This window comes from Callithrix jacchus, chromosome 1 (genome assembly GCF_049354715.1).
Source record: "Callithrix jacchus isolate 240 chromosome 1, calJac240_pri, whole genome shotgun sequence".
Taxonomy (NCBI): domain Eukaryota; kingdom Metazoa; phylum Chordata; class Mammalia; order Primates; family Cebidae; genus Callithrix; species Callithrix jacchus.
In genome coordinates this window covers 86,771,818-86,796,865 of record NC_133502.1, presented here as the reverse complement: position 1 = coordinate 86,796,865, position 25,048 = coordinate 86,771,818, and the positions used below count along the sequence as shown (strand labels likewise).

Sequence of the window (25,048 nt, the reverse complement as noted above, 5' to 3'; positions counted from 1 at the left end):
GAAAGAGAAAGGGAAGGAGAAAGGGAAGACAGAGAAAAAAAGAAGAGAAAGAAATGTAACAGATACCTTACATGGTCCACAAAACCAAAATCATTTTCCATCTGTCTCTTTACAGAAAAGTTTGCTAACACCTGAGTTTAAATTTTATTTTTAATTGATGAATAATAATAGTATATTTGTATGGGGTGCCATGTGATATTTGGATACATGCATAAACTGTCAAATGAGCAAATCAGATTAATTGGCATATCAGTCACCTCAAACAGATATCATTTTTAATGGTGACAATAAAATCCCCTCATATATTTTGAAACAGACAACACTTATTAACTATATTCACTATGCTGTGCTAAAGAACACCAGAAATTATTCTTCCTATCTACCCAAAACTATGTACCTATTGACCAACATCTCCCCATTCCCTATCCACTCTCTCCTCCAGCCTCTGGTAACCACCATTACTCTCTACTTCTGTGAGTTCACTTTCTTTAGATTCAACATGTAAGTGAGACTATATGGTATTTGTCTCTCTGTCCCTGGTTTATTTCACTTAACATAATGTCCTCCAGGTTCATCCACATTATCACAAGTGTCAAGAGTTTCCTGGGTTTTAATCACGGGTTTTAATCCACATCTTTGATGTACTTGGCTCTAGTAAGTAGAAGTGTGGAGAAAATGTAAAATTCTTTTGGTGCAAGCATTCTGCATCATGTTTCAGACTTTTTAAGAAAAATTTAAGCTATCCTCAACAGCACCACGTTTTTCAGGCTAAGAAGATACTGACTGTAACCCTCACAAAGGCCACTTGAGCTAATCCATCAGAAACATTCTGCAGGTATAAAATTTTAAATCACAAACTCATGAGGGAAAGTGTAACTTCATTTTTCCATAACTCAGAAAGCTTTCTACTAGGAGCTTGAATTCTGGCTAATACAGAGACTGAAAGTAGTCACATCATGTGTCTCTGTCCAGTTAAGGAATAAGCCTGTCAGTTCATGTCTTCATTGGTCACAGTCCCTTGAAAATTCCTTCAGGGGTTCTTTTCTTTCTCTTCATCACCAAAGTTAACTCTGGGCTCTTCTGGCTTTGGTAAAGCTGGGAGGGAAGTACATTCAAGCCCCAAGCAGCGGTCAGCACCACACTGTCCTCTGGGATGGTGACCTATGGCTGATGGAGCCAGGTCCTCCCATCCCAGGCTGGGACAGTGCTCTCCACAACTTTTTGATGCTCCTTTCTCCTCCCTCTCCAGACCTCAGGCAGGAACATGGCCTTGCTCACCTGCTTTTGGTACCTCAAGGTGTCCTTAGATTACTGGGGCTGTCCTCACCGGCCACCAGAGCTGCTGCAGGGTGTCCAGTCCTGTCACTCCATGTGCCGCACCATCAGGACGCTGTGCAGGCTGCTCTTGTAGACTGGTGGCCTTTCCACTACACACTTGAAAGTGCACACTCAGATCCCTGAGCTTCAGTGAAGGCTGCCATAAGCCACCTGCAGGGCTCCGCTTGAGAGCAGAGCTTCAGGGCAGTCCTCACCTCCCTAAGCATCCTAACATGCAGTCCTGCTGAGGGTTCCCAGTCTGTGGGATGGCAGAAAAATTAAAACACATTTAGCCTGCTCAATTCTCTTTCAAATGTTTTCTACCTCAGGCCCAAGCGATCCTTTTGGACTTGGGAAGTGAAAATTGATGCCTTGGTTCACGGTATTTGCAATGATGATCTCCTTTTCTCTACACAGGAGACTCAAGACAATCAGAGTTAGGGGTGAAGACTGAGGTCTGAGGCACTGGAGAAAAATTTCAGTGAGCTTGGAATCCAGGGTCATTTGTGTTAACTGTACACGTCACCCCACATGGAAATGGTCTCCATAGGAATTAGTGTCATGAAGAAAAGTTTTTATTTCTATTTTACATCTCATATTCCTCCAGTCCTTAGTATAAAATCTTCCATCATGAGTTTCTGCCTGACTTGCACCAGGACTCACAGAATGATTCATCCTAACATGAAGAAGTATTTTCATCAGCCTCAAAGATTTTCAGGAATTACTAGATCAAAGAATTGTTAAAAGAATTTTTCCAAAAGCTCATTCTACTTGCCCCTCCAAGCAAAATATAAACTGTGTGATGGATTTTACACATTCCTAGGCCATAACAGAGCATGAAACTTTTCTTTCTTTCTCTCTTTGTAAATATAGACAGAATTTTGATGTTGCCCAGGCTGGTCTCGAACTCCTGGGCTCAAAGTGATCCACCTGCCTCAGCCTCCCAAAGTGCCGGGATTATAGGCTTGAGCCACCACACCCGGTCCCACACAAAAGTTTTTGATATTAGAGGTGCTACCTTCAAAGACGGCACTGTGGATCCAATATCTGCTTCTCTTTCATTCATAAAATTCACCAATTCACACTGGAAAACATTATTCTATGGTTATTCCAGAAAATATTGGATTCCCAGTTTTGTTGGAAAACATTGACGAAATCATGCTCTTGTCTGGTGCAAGTGCACAGCAGGCAGTGGAAAACGGGATGAGTGGGTCCAAGAAAGTTCCATTTTCAAACATTCATCCCGCATCACCTGTTTAGTTGCCTGGGTAAAAGCCCCGGGTTTATTTACCCCAGGTTAATAAAGACGCTTTTTATATTCGTATTTAAGTTGTGATTGCTAGTAATGTTTTCTATTCTACATTGTGGAATTTGTATTTTTGTTATTATCTTTGTTTCTATACCTCAAAGAACCATTTAGAGTCACTGATTCATTTCCATAAAGTAGGAACTTTCCAAAATTTATTACAACCGCTAAGTACAAACATAAAAAAAATACACTTCAAAAACATAAAAATACATTCACTGAGACACCTTATATTCTCTTAATTATTAGCTGAATTGTAATCGATCTTATATTTTGATTTTGTGACATATATATTTCCTTTACTCCAAAATTAAATACACCACCTTCTTACTTATGGCAAGGGGCATTAGGGGCTTGTGAATTTGAGAACTGCTCTATGCAGAGGGTTACTGTCTGAGATTCCTCAATTGAGCATGCGACAAGAACAGAATAGTGCTTTAAAGAAGATTAATTGAGGATTTTGCCAAGCATTTACTTTATTAGGGAAAGCTTCAAAAGTTGAAGATCAATCGTGGGGCTTTCAAAATAATCCAGGTGAGACATGAAGAGACCGAATTAAGGGGGAGCACCATGGAAACGACGCAAAAGAATCGTAAGCCTGAACTGTTTCAGGGACAATACACAGAATTTGGAGAAAGGAGAAAGTGATGACTACAAGATATTTTTCCACAAATCATCAAACATTCATACCTATTATTTTGTATTCATATACTGTAGTCTTCATGGAGTAAGGTGCTAATGCAGCAAATTTATTCTTGGATTTTATAAAAGCAACTTTTGACCATTTTTCTGTGTGTGTGTGTGTGTGTGTGTGGTGTGTGCATGTAGCAAACTTACTTCCTCAGAGAAGCAGATATTATTTGTCTTACTGACACTGGAATCTATCCTCTGTAGGTTTATTTCATCAAAAAGATAGACTGAGTCTTTGGCCCTACAATATTTATACACTTTGCATGGGAAAAAAAGCCACGAAGTATTCCGTACTTACTGAAAAATCACCAACTATGGTTTTATATTTACTGAATACAAGTAAACTAATGAAACATTTTCAGGACAACCAGGTATAGATTGCTATTTTTTTCTGTTGAGTTGAGATAAGTATTTGTGCTAGTAATTTTAAAAAGCATTGATCTACTCCTAGAAGGCTGTGTGCTGTGCTACAAGAGAAGCTGATGTCTCTGCTTCCCCATCTTTGTTCTGTGGAGCCACATAGCCAGTCTGATACCTAGGCAAATGCTTCCCTGCCCAGATCCAAAGGGCTGGTGCACCCAGAGTCATGGCTAGGTTGTGTGCAGCACAAATTCCTGCCTCTAGTTTCCCTGTATTCCTCTTTTCCTAAGAAATCAGTACCTGAGTTTTTTCAAAATAACTGGAGAAGAAATGAGGCAGAAAGTGTCTTTTTAAACACAATTCTCATTCACTCAGAAAACTGAGAGAAGAGTTCTAGGTGATAATTGATGTCAACCTGTAAAATTTTCCAACAGCTTCAGTGTCTATTTTCTCTACAACATTGTCATCAACTCACAACCAAATATCACAAGTAGGCAGCATAATGGTCTCATTAGGGCAGTTTCACAGTGACCCACACCAGCAACAATGGCATGCATCTGTCATGCATCTTCCTAGAAAGTCCTAAAATTCTACAGGAAAAACCTCTTGGAAACAAAGTTTCGAATGTTGATAAAGTCCACCCATATAGATAAATCTCTTCAGGTGAGAATTATAAACATGAGACACTTCTTCGGTTTTATCCATTTTGTAAGTGTCCCATTTGCTGAAATATTCTTCACAGTAATATTTGTGTTCACTGCATTGCTTCCAAGTATTTAAAACCCCCAAAGCAGTATGTAATCCATGTGTTTTATGCCATTTCAACAGAAATGTCTAAAGCAATGTTTACCTTTGCTGCTTACGGATCCCCAAATAAGACAGATTGCTTCATTAGTTGAAGGTCATCTGAAAAACTTCTTGAACCCTCCTTGGGTATAACGCATGGTTAGTTTTTGTTGTATATTCATTTTGCTATTTTAACAAGGAGCAATTGTAGAGGCGTCAAGTCACAAATAACAATGCTGTCTAACTTCATTAGACCATGAAAATACATGGGTTATCCTTGGAAACAAGCATATATATTTTTAAATTTGTTGTAGCAGCATATTGAATTATATGTATCATGAGAGAATATAAAATTTTTCATGTTTTTCACACATTGTCCTAACTTGTCATTGCTTTTCATTCTTTTAATATTATGCTCTCTAAGAGATGTAGCCTCTGGGTGGCCCAAAAGTCTGGTGAAACAAGGTGATCTGAGATGTAAGACTGGCCATCTATGGACCTTGGGCATCAGTGCTACAAGCATGATAGGTGTGTGTGAGCCATAATGATGTTGACATTAATATGCTATTAAATCCTCCATGACTCTGATAAATCATCTCCACCTTTTCTAGGTTTTGCATTTCCAAATTATTGCCCCTTCTGTCTTACTAACTCTCCTTAATACCCAGCATTCCTTTAGCCTGAGGTGGAAAATTTATAAGTAGGAATAAAAATCCTAAAAATAACTAAGGCAGTCTAGCTTGGGTCAGTAGACATGTTTACAGCTGCAGAGCCTTATGCATTCTCTCTTTAGACCAAAGAGTTTACCTTACACTCATTCTGTGTTGATCTGTGAGTGGCGAAGACACCATTCAACGAGCAACCAGCAAAAGCTCACTTATGCCAGAATGCTTATTTATGGGGATATTAAAAACATTAGGTCTGTATAGTTCTACTTGGAAACTTCAGATGCCTTTTCTTCTAACTTTGGAATTTGAATAAGATGGAAGAAGCACTTTGCACATAATTGTTTTTTTAAAACTAAAGGCAATTCCAACACAGAAGAGGCCTCTTTTGGACAAGATTAGTCAACTTAGAGATGAAGACAACAGGGTCTTAGCTGTTAGTGATATATCCCTCTTTGATCTTGGGAAATTCTAAAGGAATTTCTCATTTCAAAATAAGAATAACTACTCTTGGGTAAATGGAGGGAGAGAAAATTCTTCAGGTCACCTTCCATTTTTTCCTTATAAACAAATTACAATCAGTTGACCTTGGCCTAGTGTTTTGATTAAAAATAATTCAAGACAGGACTGAAAGAAAATACCAAGAAGAGTGTTTTATCCTAATGTTAGAAAGGCATATTCATATGACAACCAGCATAAGAAGCAAGGAATTTGAATTACAGAAAAATAAACTTTAAACTGAAACTGCTAATATAATATATGCAGAGGAGACACAGGGCAGAAAATGCACAAATAAATGTATGTCTTTAGCCAGCATGTCAAGGACACCCAAAACAGCTGGTTTTTCATCTCAAACGGTCATGGAATAATAACTTGACAGTGTTTACTGACTGTTGAAATTGTTTAAAATAAGAGATTAGATTTTCACAAATTCATTTGACACAGACATAGCTATAAGCCCATGAGAAGACAGGCCTAAGGAAAAAGGTAAAATGAATTCACCTGTGTCTGTATTTGTCAACTAAACAAAGCATTGGTTAATTGATTGTAAAGTATAATAAAACCAATGACAATCATTGCATAATTAACTTGCCTCTGAAAGCCAATTATTGATCATGAAGAAACCAAGTTCTACAATTGTGTGTATATATCATATAAAGATTTTATTTCCTAATATAGATCATTCATTATTTATTTCAAAATGTTAAGAATTTATGTGCTAATACATCATTTGAATTCTCATATTTTAAATATTTTAAACTACATATTAATTTTCTGAAATTTTCAATTAGTGTCCCAAGTTACAGAAAAAAGAATAACAAACATGTTAAAATAATTAAATGGTTTCAACGGCATCTCTAAATTTGTTATTATTACCAAAATGTTTTCTTCAATTCTGCTAAATATCTTATTTTTCACCCTAAGTCTTTGTCAGCTTATTTCAGTCTTATTTTTACATATAACATACCACAGAGTTCTTCTTAGCATCAAGTGATGCAATGTGAAAGGTGTAGAAATGCAAACACTGACCCTTAGCATCTTAACTTTACAACAGGTCAATTTATCCTGAGATTAGCCAACACCATGTTAGAGGCTACACTGAAATTCTAACTATGAATATGTAGAAAGCAAAACATATTTAATTAATTATAATCCAATCTGTCCAATATTCATGATAATGTATTTTTACAAGTTGAAAGTAATTTTGGATTATACGTCATAACTTCTGAAACCTTTGGTGAAAAACTTGAGTCTTACTCCATTAAAGGGAATTAATTAAGTAAGTTGCTTATAAAAGTTCATTAACTTGTTTTGGCTCATGGGTTCATCATTTAGAGACATGGAAGAACTAGTTTACTTGTGGTATCCAAGAGGCATGAAGAAAGACACCTCCAAAAAGTCCATTTTGATCCCTTACCCTTGGCCAGACAGGATGCCATAGCTACCTTCTTCCCCTCTCATCCCTCAGGATAAGGCTTGAGCAACTATTGCAGCTGTTTCCATGGCGTCTTCCTATCACATGGGTACAAAGCACTGGGCTGCACAACTGGAAAACTATTTGTTTTCTGCCTGCTAATTTTTAGCTCCAAGATCTTTACACTCCACTGGAGAAAGGCTTTAATGTCTGAGTCAAGGGGTCACTGACTTGTTAGTTTAATTATTTATGATCAGAACATTTGTTCAGTCACTCTTCCATAGACCATTCTGAATCTAATAAAGGATATTAAAACACTAGATATAATCTACAGTCTTCAATAAATCACCCCCAATTTGGAACTCCTTTGATGAATATTGCAGGCTACCATGTGGGAGAAGAAAAAAGTCAAAACCAATTAAAAAAAGCAACAACAATGAGTTTGTAATAAACTAGGTAGCTAACTAAAGTAATAATATAGGTCTGTTTTTCTAACTTCATTAACATAAAAATAATTTTATTAAGATTGATATCATGCTTTTTTTGCACGATGAGTTACAGGAACATGAACTAAAAATAAAATGATCCCTATGATAAAGAGCCCTCATAGTCATGTACTTTAGTACAAAATATGATTTGACACCGAGAAGAGCTATGGCTTGAGATTACCCTTGTTTTCCTTTATCCCCTGTGTCCAGGCTTAATCACTGTTTCAATGATAATGACCATCCCCTTAGGTTCTGCAGAAATAGAAGCTAAAGTAACAAAACAGAGCCCAAATCTCTGCAACAAACGAAATAACAGACTTCACAAAGAAAAATGAAAAGAAAAATATTAAGTTGCTCATCTTTGATAACTATACTGCCTATAACAGATGTTAAAACATATTTATTTGGTCCAATGTGCAATGTATTAAATGTGCTCAAATACAGAGCACACCAAAAAATGCAACAGGGAGTTAAAAAAAAAGAACTAGGGCAATAATAGAAAAGCATAATTAATAAGTAAAATAAAGTATACACTTCTGAATCTTTTTAATATATGCCTACAAATACATTGCGTGAACAGTGTAAATTTAATTTCCTCTGAGAATTTATTCAAAGAAGTTCTACCTGAGTTTGTGTTCAGAAAGTGATAGGATGATTCCTTGTCATGATGTATTTGGTATTTAAGGTTCCCTCTAAATCACACAGCAAGACAACATTCAATTTTCTACACTTCTGCTTAAGCATACGTAAAAGAAACACACTCCTCATGAGATATGTTTACAAATATAAATGGAATAGTCACAGTGGAGTATGAATAAACCATTACATGCTTATTTCTCTACAGTGGATGCTAAAGAGAGAATCGAGTCGGCCATTATAAGAAATAAACTAAGAGCTGTAGTTAAAACATAATAAAACATTTTTAAATGCTTCTTTACTTTGCCAATTTTATCATCCAAATAGGGATAATTAAATAATCTAGGACAGCAAAATGTATACTGTGGCAGAAAAAAAAGAATCCAAGGTTAAAAACAAGGACATGGCAGAATCTAAGGCCTCCAATAAGTAATACTCAGATATTGCAAGGGGTATACAAAGAGTTCAAACACTGTCAAAGTTAGGTGTGACTTGTGCAAGGCACACAAAGATTGTACCAAGAGAGACCCAGTAGGACCAGGGAGCTGAAGTGATCAATTTATTCCTGTCAAATACAATCTTGGAGTTTCAAATATGAACAAATATGCTTATTCAGAATTTTATTTCCTTCTGCAAAGTATAAATCAATTATAATTATTCTGTAAAATGAAAATTCAATGAGAGTTACCAAGGAGCAATACAAGGAAAAAGGCAGACTCACCATCTCTTCGATTAAGCCTCGAAAACCCAGGGCCGTGGCTGCTGGACAGCTCTGAGGAGCTGCTGAAGGATGACCTAGGTAAGGCAGAGGCCAGTGGGGCATCACAGTCACCTGCTGGGAAAAATACTCTGATACAGTGAACATGCAGATTAAAGCTTGGGAGAACTAACAGTCGAAAAATATATATGAATATATTCTAGGATGTATGGCAATCATCACTTTTAAAATTCTTTTAATTTTTAAAATTTACATTGCAGTATAATTTATACAGAGTAGAATTCCAGAGAATTTATTTAATTTTTTTAAGTGTACAACTCTATTCATTTTGACAAGTGCATACAGTCATGTAACATGTAACCTCCACCATAATAAAGACATAAAACCGATCCACTGGCCCTCAAAGTTCCCTAATGGCCCACATCTCAATTCTGCAAGTTGTCCGGGAGCACCACACATCCAACATGACTTTAAACTCAATTTGATGCTTAGATTCTTTAGATACACACACACAGAGGTAGTGCCCAAACCTTGATAATGGCTAGAAATTCTTATGGTGCTCCTTCAAGAACCTGTGGGGAATGAGATAGGTGAGGAGCACCAGGTGTTCGGGTCAGAGTTATCTGTGTGAAGCCAGGACCCATGAAAGGCAACACCTGTAGTGACTGAACTGGAAAAATCCCTCTGCAGAGGAAATCACTGTGGGATACTTGGCTACAGGAGATGGAGGCTCCTCCTTTTTGCCTAGTATCTTGAGCATTATAAGGACTTGCCCTGTCTTTTCCATGGACCCCTGAATATCACCCTCATCTCAGGGTGACTCTCTATTGCTTGAGCTCTGGTCTAAAAGAATTGCTGTGGGTTAAGTAGTGTTTGACCCAGATCACCTTATTTGTCATCAGACCATGAGGACCCTCAGGCCCCTCCTGCTCTTGGTGTTCCCCACCATCAAACGTGAGGAACCCCTGGGACCATTCCCACCATGGGTAGCTCTTTTCCCATGTGTAACCATGTGTAACAGAAGCAACCCAAAGGTCACCTCTGTGTCCTGCAGTCCAATCCTGTAATTGTACTTTCAAGCACACCACATATTTTCTCATAAAAAGAATACCTCTTCTAGCATGGTTATTGATCTAACAATGTTAGACATTAGGATATTTCTGTGAAACAGGAATGCTATACCTTAAGTACATCATTAGATGACTCTGAACTGCATATTTTGTAAACACTGTTTTTCTTTGTGGGCAACTTGTTAAGTCACAGAAAGAAGGCAAAGAGAATTAGCTAGATTGCTACGACTTAACAAAATGTCAACTATGCACAGTGAGATAGATATGAGAGGTTGTCCAAGGTCTCTCCTGATTTGTTTGGTTGAGTACATGATAGTGGAGCAACAGATAGAAGATTAAGTGAACATAAGTTGCCTGAGTGAGTATCATTTCATTAAGAAATACTGGAATTACATCTGCTTTTCTAAAAGCATGTGTTGTCATTAAGACAGAGCCACATCTTTAAAACATGACAAAAGAAAAACTCAGTAACTCTTTGTAAAGCATCTATTCTTCAATAGGGAGAAGAGTGTTCCATTGCTTGGTAAAACATTCAAACTATTTGATACAGGAACATTTTTCTATATATTTCCTCAAAGTGACAATATTACATTTACGTAGGTGAATCAGACACTGGAACTTATGATTTTTTACAAATGAAAAGCAATATAATCTAGTAAAAAAATTGCATTTAACACCTTTAGTATAAAGAGCACCCAATATTTTCACACAGCAAGAAGCCAATCAAATGTGCAGACCTGTTAAGAAAGGTTTTCTCTATGGTTTCCTTAAACGTACCTCTCAATGTTTATGTCACAAGAGAGGCTTTCTTGATTTCCCCAGCACACATGCTCTCTGGATAACACTGTGCAATCAGGATTCTCAGACTTCAGCAAACATGCTACATGTGGGCTAAGAAAAATAGATAAATACTAATCCAACTGGCTAAGAACTTTACTTAAATTTTCTAAAAAGGCATTTTAAAACTGTGAAGAAACTAAGATACAAGAAGGCAACTAAGGCTCTACTAGATCTACAGACAAGTTCTACATGGCTCTGTGTGGTCACAGCAGGATCCAAGAAGAAAGGCCCGCTATCAGGGAATAGTGCCTCCTATGCCTGTCTGCCTGATGTTATTTTCTCTTGGTTTTTCTGGGAAAGAATAAAACAAATCCAGGGACATCTAAAGAAGCACTGACTTTTTTTTGGATAAAATCTATTCCTACATCACAAAAGCATGATAGCTGTTCTCATGATGCCTTTGTCCTACAGTATCATGCAATACATAAAACAGCACTGGGTGTTTCACGTGTCCTTGGGATTCCTGGCTGACATGTCTAACTCTCTCTGTGGAATCATGAGCTCTTGAAGGCACAATAAAAGTCTTTTCCAACTTTGTGTACTCTATACCTAGCGCAGAATCTGAAAGACCGCACGTGCTCAATAAATTTCAACTTAATATTTACTAAATATGTAAAAGAGAATTAACCAATAAATTTAATTAAACAATCTTCCTAAGTTATCAGAGTACATTTTATTAAAGTTCAAACACAAGGGGCTTAGCGATATCACAGATTCACATCTCTAATAAAAATAATAACCAGATCTCAAGAGAATGTTGCAAATAGGTGTAATAGATAGCACTGTAATAGATAATACTGTTATTCTTTCCCTTGATGTCTCTCTAATTAATTTTCCAATTGTGTTTTTCACCAGTTTCGGATGATTTCCAAAAGGATTAAGGTCTAAAAATAAATCTGTAAAGACAGCTGGAAACAAAATCATTGAAATTTTCAACTTCGCCTTTGAAAAATTCAAGAGTCAATAGCGTGTGTTTGCCAAAGAGGCACCTTGTAACAAAGAAAATTTCTGGCACAGACTTAAATAAATCTTGCCCTTTATAAAAGCAATATATTGTATAAAATAAAAGAACCTATCTGGTACCTAAGTTTACTTATTGTTTTTTCCCTATCATTTTGAATTATGTGAACACTTTCTTCCTAGAAAGAATTGTACACTACTGAGATTCAGAGGGGAAAATACAGTGGGCATTCCACAAGGGTTACAGGGGCTGGATCTCCCTCTTCCCAGCTTATTTGAAAATCTGGTTAAGATTCACTGTATTTCCTTGTGCTTGGTTCACTATAGTGGGTTCCAGGGTCTTCATGTCCTATTAAAAACATTTATTATTTCATATTTATTCTCACCATCTAAAGGCAGAGATTCATTGCTACATAGGTGTATTTTATATTATTGTTCTCCTAGAAGATCATGGTTGAAAATGATAAAAAATATTTTATTCAGGGCTATTTTATATTTCTTCAAAAATGGTGGACTTCCTTAAAAATCACATGTGCTAAACTGGGTAACAGCTGGATTCATACTAAAATATGCAGGTCTGAAGAAGAGAAACATTTGTAAAATGCAGAGAATAAACACAGTACAGGGTGGTGAATTAGCTGAAGGCTCAACAATGGTTTAGAGAGAAGTAGAGATAAACCCATAGGAGATCCTACCTGCCAACCTCCAAGCAGCTACCTCAAGTGACAACCTGGAAGATGCACGCTAGACCAGAGGGTCCTGGGCTCACTGCACTTCCCTAGGCTTGTTGATTTGGTCTCAGTGATTAGTTTTGCCTAGGGTTCTCCCTCCCCACTCTATGGTCTTGATTTGTCCCCCATCACTCTCAGCTTCCCACCTCTCCTTGACAAGTGTTCCCAGCAGGGAATCACAGGAAGCCAGAGGAAATGAAGAATGGAATTCCCCTTAGAGCCTCTATAGTGAGCGTGGCCTATCGTAGGCAGCATGCCTCTCTGAAGGGCTTGGGTCAGAAACCGTTTCTTAGTATTATGTTCATGAAAGACAGCGGAAGATTAAAATTAGCCTATGGGCTTCCTATATACAAATCAACACTAGCAATCATAGATCTGCTAGTTTAAGACAGTTTTTACCGCATGAATATAAAAAATGATTAAAAAATAAATTTGAAGAATTGCCCTTACCTTCCTTAGGCAGAGATGATATACTCTTCAAAATAGCATTTGAGTATATTAATTCTTGCACTTATTTAATAAAAGTGTGTTGAGCACCTGCCATGTGCAAAGCATTATAGGGCATTAAGAGAGACACGGTTCTAGGTTCAAGAAGTCCCCAAGTTAACATGGGAGGGAGAAGTGTAAATATCTGTTATATGAAATAAACAGAAGAGCAAAACATTTAGATGCTGCTGCTTATTCCCAAACATAGGGAAGCATCATAATTGCTTAGAAACAAAACCAGCCTCTGAAAGAGCAGACACTACTGGGGGAAAGATGTGTATAAAAGTGCTTCTGAAAACGATAAACATAAACCATGCATTTTCAAATAGCAATTCATTGCTTTGGGATCTGATGATAAGAATTAAAAAAAAAAAAGAATACATAGATGATACATGGACAGATTTTGGCCCTATCTGCAAAGAAAATGGGAAAAGCCGAAAGGAGTGGCAACGACTGAGAATCTTTACATTTAAATGAGGATACCTTCTGGCATCTCCAGATAAAGTTCTGAATTCATTACAGTATTACTTAAAGGATTTAATTAAAAGACCAAACCACACTGCACTTGTGATTCAATGCCTTTATCAGAGATGAATCTTACCATTTGTTAGGATAGACTGATAGTAGCTCCCAAAGATACGTGTATGCCCCAATCCCTGGACCCTGTGAAGGTTACTTTAGAGGGTAAGGCTCTCCAAATGTGATCAAAGACCTCGAGATGAGAAATTCATCTTGAATTATCTGGATGGGTCTTAAATGCCATCAGAACCGTCCTTGTAAGAGAAATACAAGCGAGGATGAAGAGAGCCCCACACAAAAAAGGGTGTGAAGATGGAGGCAGAGGCCGAAGTGAGGCAGCCACAAGGTGAGGCATGCGGGCAACCACAGGAAGCAGAAGAAACAAAGAATAGAATTCCCACTAGAGCCTTCATAGGGAGTGTGGTCCATCTTGACTTTGGACTAGGGATACAGTTGCGGAACTTCTGGTCTCCAGAATACAAGAGAATAAATTCTGTTGTTTTAAGTCAGCCAGTTTGTGGTCATTTCTCACAGGTGCTTAGGAAACCAACACGCTATTTATATGGAATTGCATATTTGATATCTTAGGGGAAATGCAGGAAAGTTCCACTGAAAATAGGATTAACATTGACTTTGAATTGCACCGATATGCAATTCCTTGTGAAAAGGGCTTCAAGATGCTAAGCCACTCTGCCAGGCTCATATTTGGTGGCTGCTCTTACTGTTCACTGTGAAAGAAGCTAACTCCTGTGTCAGTAGAACCTAAGGATGGAAGAAGAGTGGAAGGGGCCCCAGAACTGCTAATATGAGGGGGCGGCACCTTAATCAGCTTCAAATTATCAGAAAAACACAAAGCCTACTATTAAAGAGTTCAACAGATGGTTACCGTGTTATCACAGATGCACAGAAAACCTCTTCTTTCTTAAATAAATAAATAAATAAATAAGATTCCTGTCCTTTCTTAAACTGTCTCAATTAGGTAAAATTCACAAACTCCACAGCATGCTTTTCTCTAGTTCCATGCATTACATCAGTATGAAGGATGGCCTCGGAAAATCAAATCATAAACAGGGAACGGGGTGCCCACACCTTCTTCAGGCCATGTCTAAATGTTCTGGATACGGTGTTATTCCATCCTTCCCATTTTATCACCTGAAGTTCTTAAGGTACCTCAACATTATCTTAGTTAGAGGTCAAAAAAAGCTTTTCTTGGGCGCAGTGGCTCACAGGGCCGGGCGCGGTGGCTCACGCCTGTAATCCCAGCACTTTGGGAGGCTGAGGCGGGTGGATCACGGGGTCAAGAGATGGAGACCATCCTGGTCAACATGGTGAAACCCCGTCTCTACTAAAAATACAAAAAATTAGCTGGGCACGGTGATGCATGCCTGTAATCCCAGCTACTCAGGAGGCTGAGGCAGGAGAATTGCCTGAACCCGGGAGGTGGAGGTTGCGGTGAGCCGAGATCGCGCCATTGCACTCCAGCCTGGGTAACAAGAGTGAAACTCCATCTCAAAAAAAAAAAAAAAAAAGAAGAAGGTTTAAATTCTATAAGTTACTGGGTAGGAACAGAGGTAGGTAGGAGATAGGTGTTACATTTTGTCTCTTCTTCCAGAAGACATTTTGACTTGTTGAAGAAAACCTAGCATAGGAACATTGAATACCTCCTGACACTGGTGTTTTCAAATGACTTACAGCACTACAAATATAAAGTGACAACAATGGCATACCAATTTTAACATACAAGGACCAAGGGCTTTATTCTATGAGAACTACAAAATACACAACACAAATGATGAGCTAGAGGAATGTTTACATAAATTTAAGCATCTTAATTTTATAATCTAGTCTATAGTCATTACAACAATAAATACAAGGACTATTTAGACATGTGGAGAGTTACAGGAGATGGGATGGGAAAACCCGCATATGAGAAGATAATACACAAAGAGACCTGCTGGGTTCAGATGAGATAATGGGTGTTAAATCCAATAAACACAGCTCCTGAAACACAGAAGGAATTCAATATAGATCAGCTCCTTTTCCTTGAGGAAGCTGGATAGATGATCTTGTTCTCTTTCCTCTTTTTTATTTCTAAATTTCTTGCTATGTAGTTAAATTATACTTCTGTGCTAAATTGAATACCTACTTTTAAACTACAGATTTTTGGCTAAAGTATGTAATGTGAGAATAAGATGAATCTATTTATTCTGAGATTTACTGCTAAATAGAAAGAGAAAACCAAACAACAAAATTAAGTCCTACAGAAAGACATCAGACACAACACAGAAAAAATACAACAACACAGGTGCATATAATTTTAAAAGAAAATCATGTGGAGATGTTATAACTAATAATTGTTTTTATGAAAGTATCCATAGCTATGGAAATCTATGTGATAAATAAAGATGAGCTGTTAATAAAGGGCAATAAATTATTTTTTGAAGGGTACAAAAAAATGGAAAAAGTGAATAAGACCTAGTATTTGTTAGCACAACAGGATGACTCCAGTCAATAATTACTTAATTGTACATTCTTAAATAACTTAAAGAGCGTAACTGGATTGTTTGCAACCCAAAGGATAAGTGCTTGAGGGGATGGATGCTCCATTCTTCATTATGTGCTTATTTCACATTGCATCCCTGTATCAAAACATCTACTGTACTCTGTAAATACATACATCTACTATGTATCCACAAAAATAAAATAAAATAAAAATTCTTTCTATGCATCTCCGAGAGTTCACAGGATTAGGGGTCTGAATGAGAATATAAGGTATGAGCAGGATATGGCTTCTTTCCAAGACATGTTACAGAAGAGTGGAAAGAAGATTGTGTCAAATTTATATCCTCTTAAAGAGACCTCGTGACCTCACAGGCCGGAGCAGGCTATGGAGCATCTGGGAGCAGAAGAGAACATCAGTGATACTGAAGTAAGAGTTAAAAGATGCACTCCAATTGCATTCTGAAGAGATGCAAGACCACTCTTTGTGAGCAAGACCACTGACATCAGCTAGATGTTTTTCAGCCCAAAGTCATAAACCTGCAAAGTATCAGACCTTGTTCACTGCTCTGTACTTGGCTCTAATATGGTTAGTAAGGGGCAGTGTCGGAATCCTTGAGAAAATAATAACCAGAACATCTTAGAATTTACTGTGCCCAAGGAAGGTGCCCTGTCAGTAGACAAATGTTTATTTGAGACCTCAAACGGGTAATTTCAAAACTTTAGAAAAACAGTAGGCATTATCCCATGGCAATAGGTTTTATGTCTGAATTTCAACTCTATTATTTCAAGCTACATGTGTGCCTTTAGAGGCAACTTCAACTTCAATTTTTTAACTTAAAAAGATAAGCGTATTTCAGAACACAATGGGAAACATTACATAATACTACCTTGTAGACCTCTGAGGAACCAGTATACAAAGAGATGCTATTGTTATGACTGAGGACAATATCCTTCATCAAATGTGAAAAGCTACCCAAATGAAACCCAGAAAAACATTTCCACCAAAGAAGAGAAATGGGAAAAGTAACCAAAGAAAGGATATTTAGAATGAAAAGGAACACTAATACAACTTAAAAGGAGGCAATATAAAGCGAAGTGAGCTAAAGCCCAAAACAAGTTAAGACTTAGAAAAACTGCTAAATGCAAAGAGGTTTTCAGTATGCTGGTAAGAAAAACCAGATGAATCTGTACTCTTTGGACAAAGCTCATAAAGATAAGAAAATAGAAAGACAACTTTTCTTTGGTTCCCACCACGTGAAAAAGGAACTCTTCAGATGGTAAAATACAAAAAAAATGCTGACAAGAAGGAATTACAAGCTACGATGTTAAACTTTCTTTACCAATTCTAAACGAGTTTGTCTTCTAGTCTTAACACATATTTCTAAATGAGCTTATCTTCTAGTCTCAATACATATTTCACAGAATAATGAGAGAAGTTCTGGGTGGAAGCACCAAAAGAACGAAAGTGATCTGTGAGGTGCTGTGAAGGGCTGAGACAGGAGGCGATCCCAGGAGGGGAAATGTCCAACCAATGTGCCGAAAAGCTCAGTGTTATCACTGACCAGTTTGCTGACTTATTTATTACCTGTCTCCTTATAAAGGCAATTCAATTAATCAAAAGTACAGATGATGTGATGGGTAATTTTATGTGTCAATTTGACTAGGCCGGGGGGTCCCAGATATTTGGTCAAACATTATTCTGGATGTTTCCACAAGGGTGTTTTGAAAGGAGATTAACAATTTAATTGGTTGAGTAAAACACACTGCCCTCCATGTGTGGGTGGGCCTCATCCAATCAGTTGAAGGCCTGGATAGAAAAAAAACACTGACCCTGTACCACCACCAAATAAGAGAGAATTCTCTAGAATTCATCTGCTGTGGCAGCTCTTCCTGCCTGTTGGTCTTCAAAAAGAACATTGACTCTCCTGAAATCTCCAGCCTGCCAGCTCACCCCGTAGATTAGATTTACCAGGCTCCATAACCACCTGAGCCAGTTCTTTATATTAAATCTCCTATGTATATGCGATTGATTCCATTTCTCTAATACAGATGTTATGAAGGAAATTTGGGGAGTGGTGGTTAAGAAAGAGAATCTGAATCGATATGATTTTGACAGGTTGGAATGCAGTTTGAGTCTAATTAAATGGTAAATGGTAGTTGTAGGTGATAAATACTTGTATTTGAGTTAAAAATGCCAACTATAAAAGTAAAGGAGATTTTAGGTCAAAGTGGGCTTTTCAGATTTATTTTTATAACACTACCCTGAATGCTATAACTCTGCTAACCCATTACTTCAGTCTCATCAGTCCCTATGTTTCCTTCAATCTGAGCATACCACCCATTTATTCACATTCTATAGGTACTGACTACTGCTCTATTCTGGGCATGGTGCTAGGTGCCGGTGATACAAAATACCTCTCAATTATATCACAGCCACGTAAAAGTGATACATTCAAAAGCTACGGCAATCCAGTAAGCCCAGTGTAATAAAAGAGGCCCATGAATGTACCTATTATGGATTTTCCATTAACAGAGTGATGAAAGTGAGGAAGTGTGGTCAGGAAAGGCATCATGCCATTTTACAGTTTGGTTTGTAGTATCCCAAGATACATTAGGGAAAACGTATTGTGGATTTTTCAGAAAAAAAAAAAAAATATGCAAAGACATAGCGATAGAAAAAAAGTTACATGCCGACTGAGGGAAGACTGTACCTTGTGGGCAGGACAAATGGGGAAGGGACCTAGTTACTCAGCAAAGCTGAGGAGAAAAACTGAAGATACTGGTGTGCTTTTCTTAGGAGTTTAAATTTAATATTGAAAAATGTAACAGTAAAATGCAGCATGAAAGCAAAACCTGCTTTCTTAATACAAATGTGTTAAAACTGAATAAATACATGGACTCACTCTGTAGACAAGTGCCCTATCACCTCCTCTGCCCTGCCTCGTACTTCTTGGCTCTGCTTTTACTCTTGCCAGTGCTGGGCTAATGGGTTCCTCAGTGTCATGTGGTAGCACCTTCCTAAGTGTTCTTAGGAAGTTGTTCCTAAGAAGTTCTAAGTGTTCGAGTTCTCTCTTTGTCTCTTGGCCTCTTAGATGTCTCAACAGAAACCCTGCAATGCCTACAGAAACCGAGTCGCAACCCATTCATTAATATTCCTTTCCATAGCGCTGGAGTTAGCACGCCCCAAGAGCAGGACAGGATATCACTGGGCTGGACTTGGGATAAATGCATTCCCCTGCTATCTCTCAGAGGCACAGCTGTGAAACATGTTCTACTGGCTTCCGGAGCTTCCCAGGGAGTTCATGCCCCAGTTCCTCACAGAAGTGATCAGCTCGATGATGCCCCCTTTTGTTGGATTTTTCTTCTCTATTCCATTCTTTCCTCTTTTATGAGATCACTTTCCAAGAGACCACCTGCCTGCAAATTCCCATCACAGGCTCAGCTTTCTCAGAAAACTCAACTAGGACAGTGGACTTTCGAGAATGGAATATGGGCAGTATTCTAAAATACTAAATAAAATGCAATAGAAAAATCAAAGGGATGAATGTCACATGCCACGAAAAAGGAAGGAGAGGACATCTGCCTAGCATGCCAAAAACAAACAAACAAAACAGACTGACAATCAACCCTGGCCACCCAGGAGATGAGCTTTGTCATAGCAATTCTTCCTCATAACCCAGAAAAGAGAGGAAGAAATAAATATAGTAGACTCGACTGCGCTATCCAAATAAGGAAGGCTGCTCAATCTCTTCTCTACAATGTGTTAACTATGATTTATGAAATGACATAAGCTATATTTTTTTGAGACAGAATCTTGCTCTGTTGCCCAGGCTGGAGTGCAGTATCTCGGCTCACTGCAACCTCCTCCTCCTGGGTTCAGGGGATTCTCCTGTCTCAGCCTCCCAAATAGCTGGTACTATAGGTGCATGCCACCACACCTGGCTAAGTTTTTGTATTTTTAGTAGATATGGGGTTTCACAGTGTTAGCTAGGATGGTCTCGATCTCCTGACCTCGTGATTCATCCATCTCGGCCTTCCAAAGTGCTGGGATTACAGGCATGAGCCACTACACCCAGCCTGAACTCCATTTAGAGTACCATTTGACACCAAAACTAAGAATTTGTTACTCATCTGCAGAATCTCTCTTTAAATGGTATTACTAAAAAGTCCAAAATGAAACATCTGCAAAAGAATTATTCCTATACTCTGTGAGATGCCTTTCCTAACACACGTCACATCATAAATGAGTTTCCTAACTAGCCCACACACACTCCATAGTAGGCTTACCCTTCTTTCCCTAGGATGGCTGGCAAACTTGAAAAAAACAACCATTTAGGGAAAAAAAATGAGGCAATTAAAATCAAAAGCGTTTTAGGCTATGTAATGAATAAATTAACCCACTCAAAAGTTACCTCAAAGGCTATTACTCAGCATTTTACCAACTACAGGAATTTCTGCAAAATCCGTCCAGCCATTTGTTTATGTATCCCTGGAATCAGTGCCCAGAGTTCAGTCATTCTCTTGATTCTTCCTATTGTTTTCAGGGACTGGATGAGAGCAATAAGTGACTGTTCTCTCACTCTCAGGCAGGGAGACAAACTGCTAAGAGTAGGAAAAGAACTCTTAGATAAATTATGACAAATCCAACTCTTATTACGAGGCACAAGTATTGATTGATCTAAGCTACAATGGAAGTCAGATTCTCCCCAGACCCCTTCTCCCACTCCATAATGTCTCGTGTTCAGAAATAAATGGCAGGGTCACAAGGATGATTTTAACATGAAGAGATGTGTTCAAATCTTTGTTCCTGTCCTTTGGTAATAAGTGAAAGATAAACAGATAAAACAACATAAGGAAAATGCTAGACTCTGAGATTCTATCCTCAAAATTTTATACCCACTTCCACTAAAAAGTTCAGAGGAAAAAACAGATAACACGTTTATTGCTTTTACATTAACCATCTTAAAATGCAAAGAATGCAGTCCTTTCTGGATAGACTCAAAGTAGTCTAAACAAACAAAAAGCAAATCTACAAGCATTGAAGTTAGGAAAATATCTCCCCATTCAGAATTCTCCTAACAAAGTTTTCCCAGGTATTTGTCGAATCAACTAACAATCAGATAAACTGCACATAATCCTACAATGCCAAATATTTAAGAGGTTTTTGCTGTTTTGGTTTTTTGTTTTGAGATGGAGTTTCACTCTTGTTTCCCAGACTGGAGTGCTATGGGCCGATCTCAGCTCACGGCAACCTCCACCTCCCAGTTCAAGCGATTCTCCTGCCTCAGCCTCCGAAGTATCTGGGATTAGGTGCCTACCACCACGCCCGGCTAAATTTTTTGTATTTTTAGTAGAGACAGGGTTTCACCATGTTGGCCAGGCTGGTCTCAAACTCCTGACTTCAGGTGATCCACCCGCCTTGGCCTCCCAAATTGCTGGGAATACAGACGTGAGCCACTGCACCTGGCCAAGAGAGCTCTTCTCATGAACAGCCATTTCATGCCATCATCAACAGGCTGCCTTGATAGGTGGCCAGTGTGCTTCTGGAAAACCAGCTGTGAGTAAGGTGAGCAAGTCATGATATCTACATGAGAAGGAAACTTCCAGATGTCCTCATGAACTTTCTTCTTGGTATTCAAGGTGGTTTCAGAATTATAGTTACATAGTTTTATCTGGCATAATTACTTGATCTAAAAGGTAATTTAAAATTAGTAAAATTTATTAGACATGAGGATACTAAGTTTCATCAACGAAAGAAGACTGGAAAACCCCACAAAAGTAGTATTGAAAACCTAAGAGTCACTCAGTGACTGGCAAGAGCCCCGTCTGGTGCTAAGTCATTTGGAATATGCCCTCCCCTCTTCCAAGAAGAATGTTCACTGTCAACGAGAAGAGCTTAATGTCTATGGGCTTTAATCCTTCCACCAGATTCCAAGCTAAATAACTATCAATACAACTAATCCTGAGAATAAAAAGTAATGACAATTGCAACAAAAACACGGGAAAGGTGGTGCCAGGGTCTCACTCAGATTTCATTGCTTTGCTTTTCTCCAGGGAAGTCTTTGTAAAGCCCTGTTTATTAAATAGTAAGAGTGACCTCTAGTGACTTATTTTGTTGTTGTATTTTGCCAGTTGATTGGTGAATTACTACTTTAGCATGCTTTTCTGTAATTCATTTATGTATTTATTTAGGCCAAATAGCAGTCTCCATTACAATACCCAAGGATTTTGATTTGATGTAAGTAACCACATTTTATTAACAAAGCCTTCTCACAAAAGCAGATGAAAGTTGAATCTCAAACATTGTACAGGATCTGACCAAGGAGGCCAGAGCTTGTTTTTGGGAGTGGCACACCAAGTATAGGATTAACAGAGGCACAACTGAATGATGATGTGCAGTGAGTGCACAAACCCATGTGCATGTCTCGTGTGTGAAGGACCCAAGCTTGAGCCTGCAGGTAGAACAGCACTGAGCTATGGCAAACTTTTCTTGATAGCTTAGGTGAACTGCTGAAAGCTATCCTTAGTTATCCTGTAATAATCTAAATTTTCAAACACAGCCACTAGCATTTATGGGAACTTATTTCAAAAGAGATTTTGGCAGGAGGGGGCCAAAGCTGAGAGAAGGGAGATGTCGCTGGAAAAAATAAAAGTGATTTCAGAACAAGAAGGAGGACATTTTTAAAAATTCTAATCTCACGGTTCGATTACATTAATCAAGAAAGAAAGACAACTCCCTGATAGAGATTTACTCCAAGCCCCCCAAAAAATCGTGTAATGTTGTGTAAACATTCTTATGTGTGATAAAATATGAGTATATTACGTTTTGCTCAACTGTCTGGAATATCATCATTATATTTAAATAATAGCCCTTTCTAGAAATAAAGGCTTCCTAGGTATTTACCAAATTAAAGAAAAAAAAAAAAACAGGGAACTCAATGACAAATTAAATAATGTAAAACATTAGCATCCAGATAGGAATAATTTTCAAGATCACCTAAATGACTGAGTTTTGTCTTTAAGCAAGAACTTTCTACTATGAGAAACGAAGCCCCCTGACAGGGGTGTTCAAATGTTATTCCCTTAGTAGTTAGGGCAGGTTATTAATCTTGGGCTCTTAAATTTAGTTTCGCCTACAGGCGCTCTGTCCCTATAGTGCATGGGAGTTAATTAGCATCTTAACTCTGAAGCTGCCAAGGTTGGCAAAACTGCAAACATCTAAGTTGATGCAGTATGATGTAATGTCTGCCAGTTTTTTCCCTGTTAGACTTGATTCCTATAAAATGCTACAATCCTAAAATGGAATAAATGATAGCATTTGCAGGCTAATCTCTTATTAAGATGCTCTTTTCTGGTTTTACAGAAACGTCCAGTTTCTCAATGAATATTCAGATACAGAGATTAAAAAGTCAAAACATGCATGGTATATCTTAGACTCCCCCACAAGAGCAAAGACTGTTGTAAACGAAATTGTCTTTTTCGGGTTGCAATTCAAGATTTTTTTTTTTAAGGTTCTTTCTTTTCAGGAGCATGTTCGGCAATTCCACTTCCAAATATTACCAATAATAAAAATACAAAGTTTTCCAGATAGGCTAGTGCAAGTTTTAGACCATTTGCTGTACTTACGTGGATTTCCTGCTCCTACCGGGCTCCAAGTCTGAGTGGGGAGAAGGAGCAGCACCCTGAGGACGGCCCAGGCCGCCGAAGCCATGCTCACTTCGGCCAGGCGCCCCGAAACTCGGGGACAGCGACGGCCGCTCGGCGTCGCTCCTGCCCTCACTCCGGGTCCCCTGCGAGGCTCCAAGGCTGCTGTGTCGCCTCTCGGGTCTCTCCGGCCTCTCCGGCTCTCTTCCTCACCCACCGGCAGTCCCCGCTCGTCAGGGAGAAGCCTCAACCTCTCCTCTCCGCTCTGCAGACGCTCGCGCCGAGCCACACTCAGCCCCAGGTCGGCCCGGAGGACTCGCGCCGCCGCTTCCCAGGGCGCTCGTGGCCGCGCGGTGCCGCCCCAGGGTCGGAGGCGGCGGATTCGGGCGCGTCCCAGGCACTAGGTGCGGGAGGCGGCCGGCGGCCACGCGAATCGCGAGGCGAGCGGGACGAGCACCCAACTCCACCTGACGCTCTCCTCCCGTTAACACCCGCCGCTCCCTCGGTTCCTCCCGCCCACCTGGGTGGGGCGGGGCGGCCGTGGTGCGCGAACTCGAGCCAAGGACCGCGCTGTCAGCCTCCGCTTGCAGGTGTGGCACGCCAGGCTTTATCACTCCGCTGTTCACCGAACGCAGGGACGGCACCCAAGAAAACCAGGTCCTGTTTCAGTTCAAATAGGGAAGATGGAGCAGAAATAACTGCTGCGTGTACTCGAGCAGACGCGTGCGCACTTTTGACTTTGCCAGGAATTTTGACTTTTAGAGAACCCAGCTGGGAAGTTGGGCCAGGAGCATGGCGAGGCCAGTGAGCCGGGGTTGTGCGACTGCAAGCCTTTATTTAAAGTTTTGATATTTTGACTATTATGATTTTTTCGTATTACATTCAATTTTTAAAACATTTCATTCATGCCGGGCGCGGTGGCTCAAGCCTGTAATCCCAGCACTTTGGGAGGCCGAGGCGGGTGGATCACGAGGTCAAGAGATCGAGACCATCCTGGTCAACATGGTGAAACCCCGTCTCTACTAAAAATAAAAAAAAATTAGCTGGGCATGGTGGCGCGTGCCTGTAATCCCAGCTACTCAGGAGGCTGAGGTAGGAGAATTGCCTGAACCCAGGGGGCAGAGGTTGCGGTGAGCCGGGCATGGTGGCGCGTGCCTGTAATCCCAGCTACTCAGGAGGCTGAGGTAGGAGAATTGCCTGAACCCAGGAGGCAGAGGTTGCGGTGAGCTGAGACCGTGCCATTGCACTCCAGCCTGGGTAACAAGAGAGCGAAACTCCGTCTCAAAAAAAAAAAAAAAAAAAAAAATGCAAAAAACTGGCTGGGCATGGTGGCGTGTGTCTGTAGTCCCAGCTACCCCGGAGGCTGAGGCAGGAAAATTGCCTGAGCCCGGGAGGCAGAGGTTGCAGTGAGCCGA

The 25,048-nt window shown here is 39.3% G+C and overlaps 1 protein-coding gene across 8 annotated transcripts in view; it reads right to left on the bottom strand.

Annotated features, from left to right (window-relative positions):
• The window catches only part of CNTNAP3 (contactin associated protein family member 3), a 218,309-nt gene extending 194,207 nt beyond the window's left edge, over nt 1–24,102 (bottom strand). For 5 of the 8 annotated variants that reach the window (XR_013526380.1, XM_078348872.1, XM_078348874.1 and 2 more), the window contains exons 1-2: nt 23,616–24,102; nt 8,885–8,998 (exon numbers count right to left, since the gene is read on the bottom strand). Coding sequence is in view for 7 of the 8 variants with exons in the window: in XM_078348872.1 (XP_078204998.1) it covers nt 8,885–8,998; nt 23,616–23,700 (199 nt within the window). In the remaining variant the exon portion in view is untranslated. The remainder of the gene's footprint in view (nt 1–8,884; nt 8,999–23,615) is intronic. The other 3 variants (XM_078348880.1, XM_078348886.1, XM_078348890.1) reach the window with 1 other exon arrangement.
• Nucleotides 24,103–25,048: the final 946 nt, after the last annotated feature.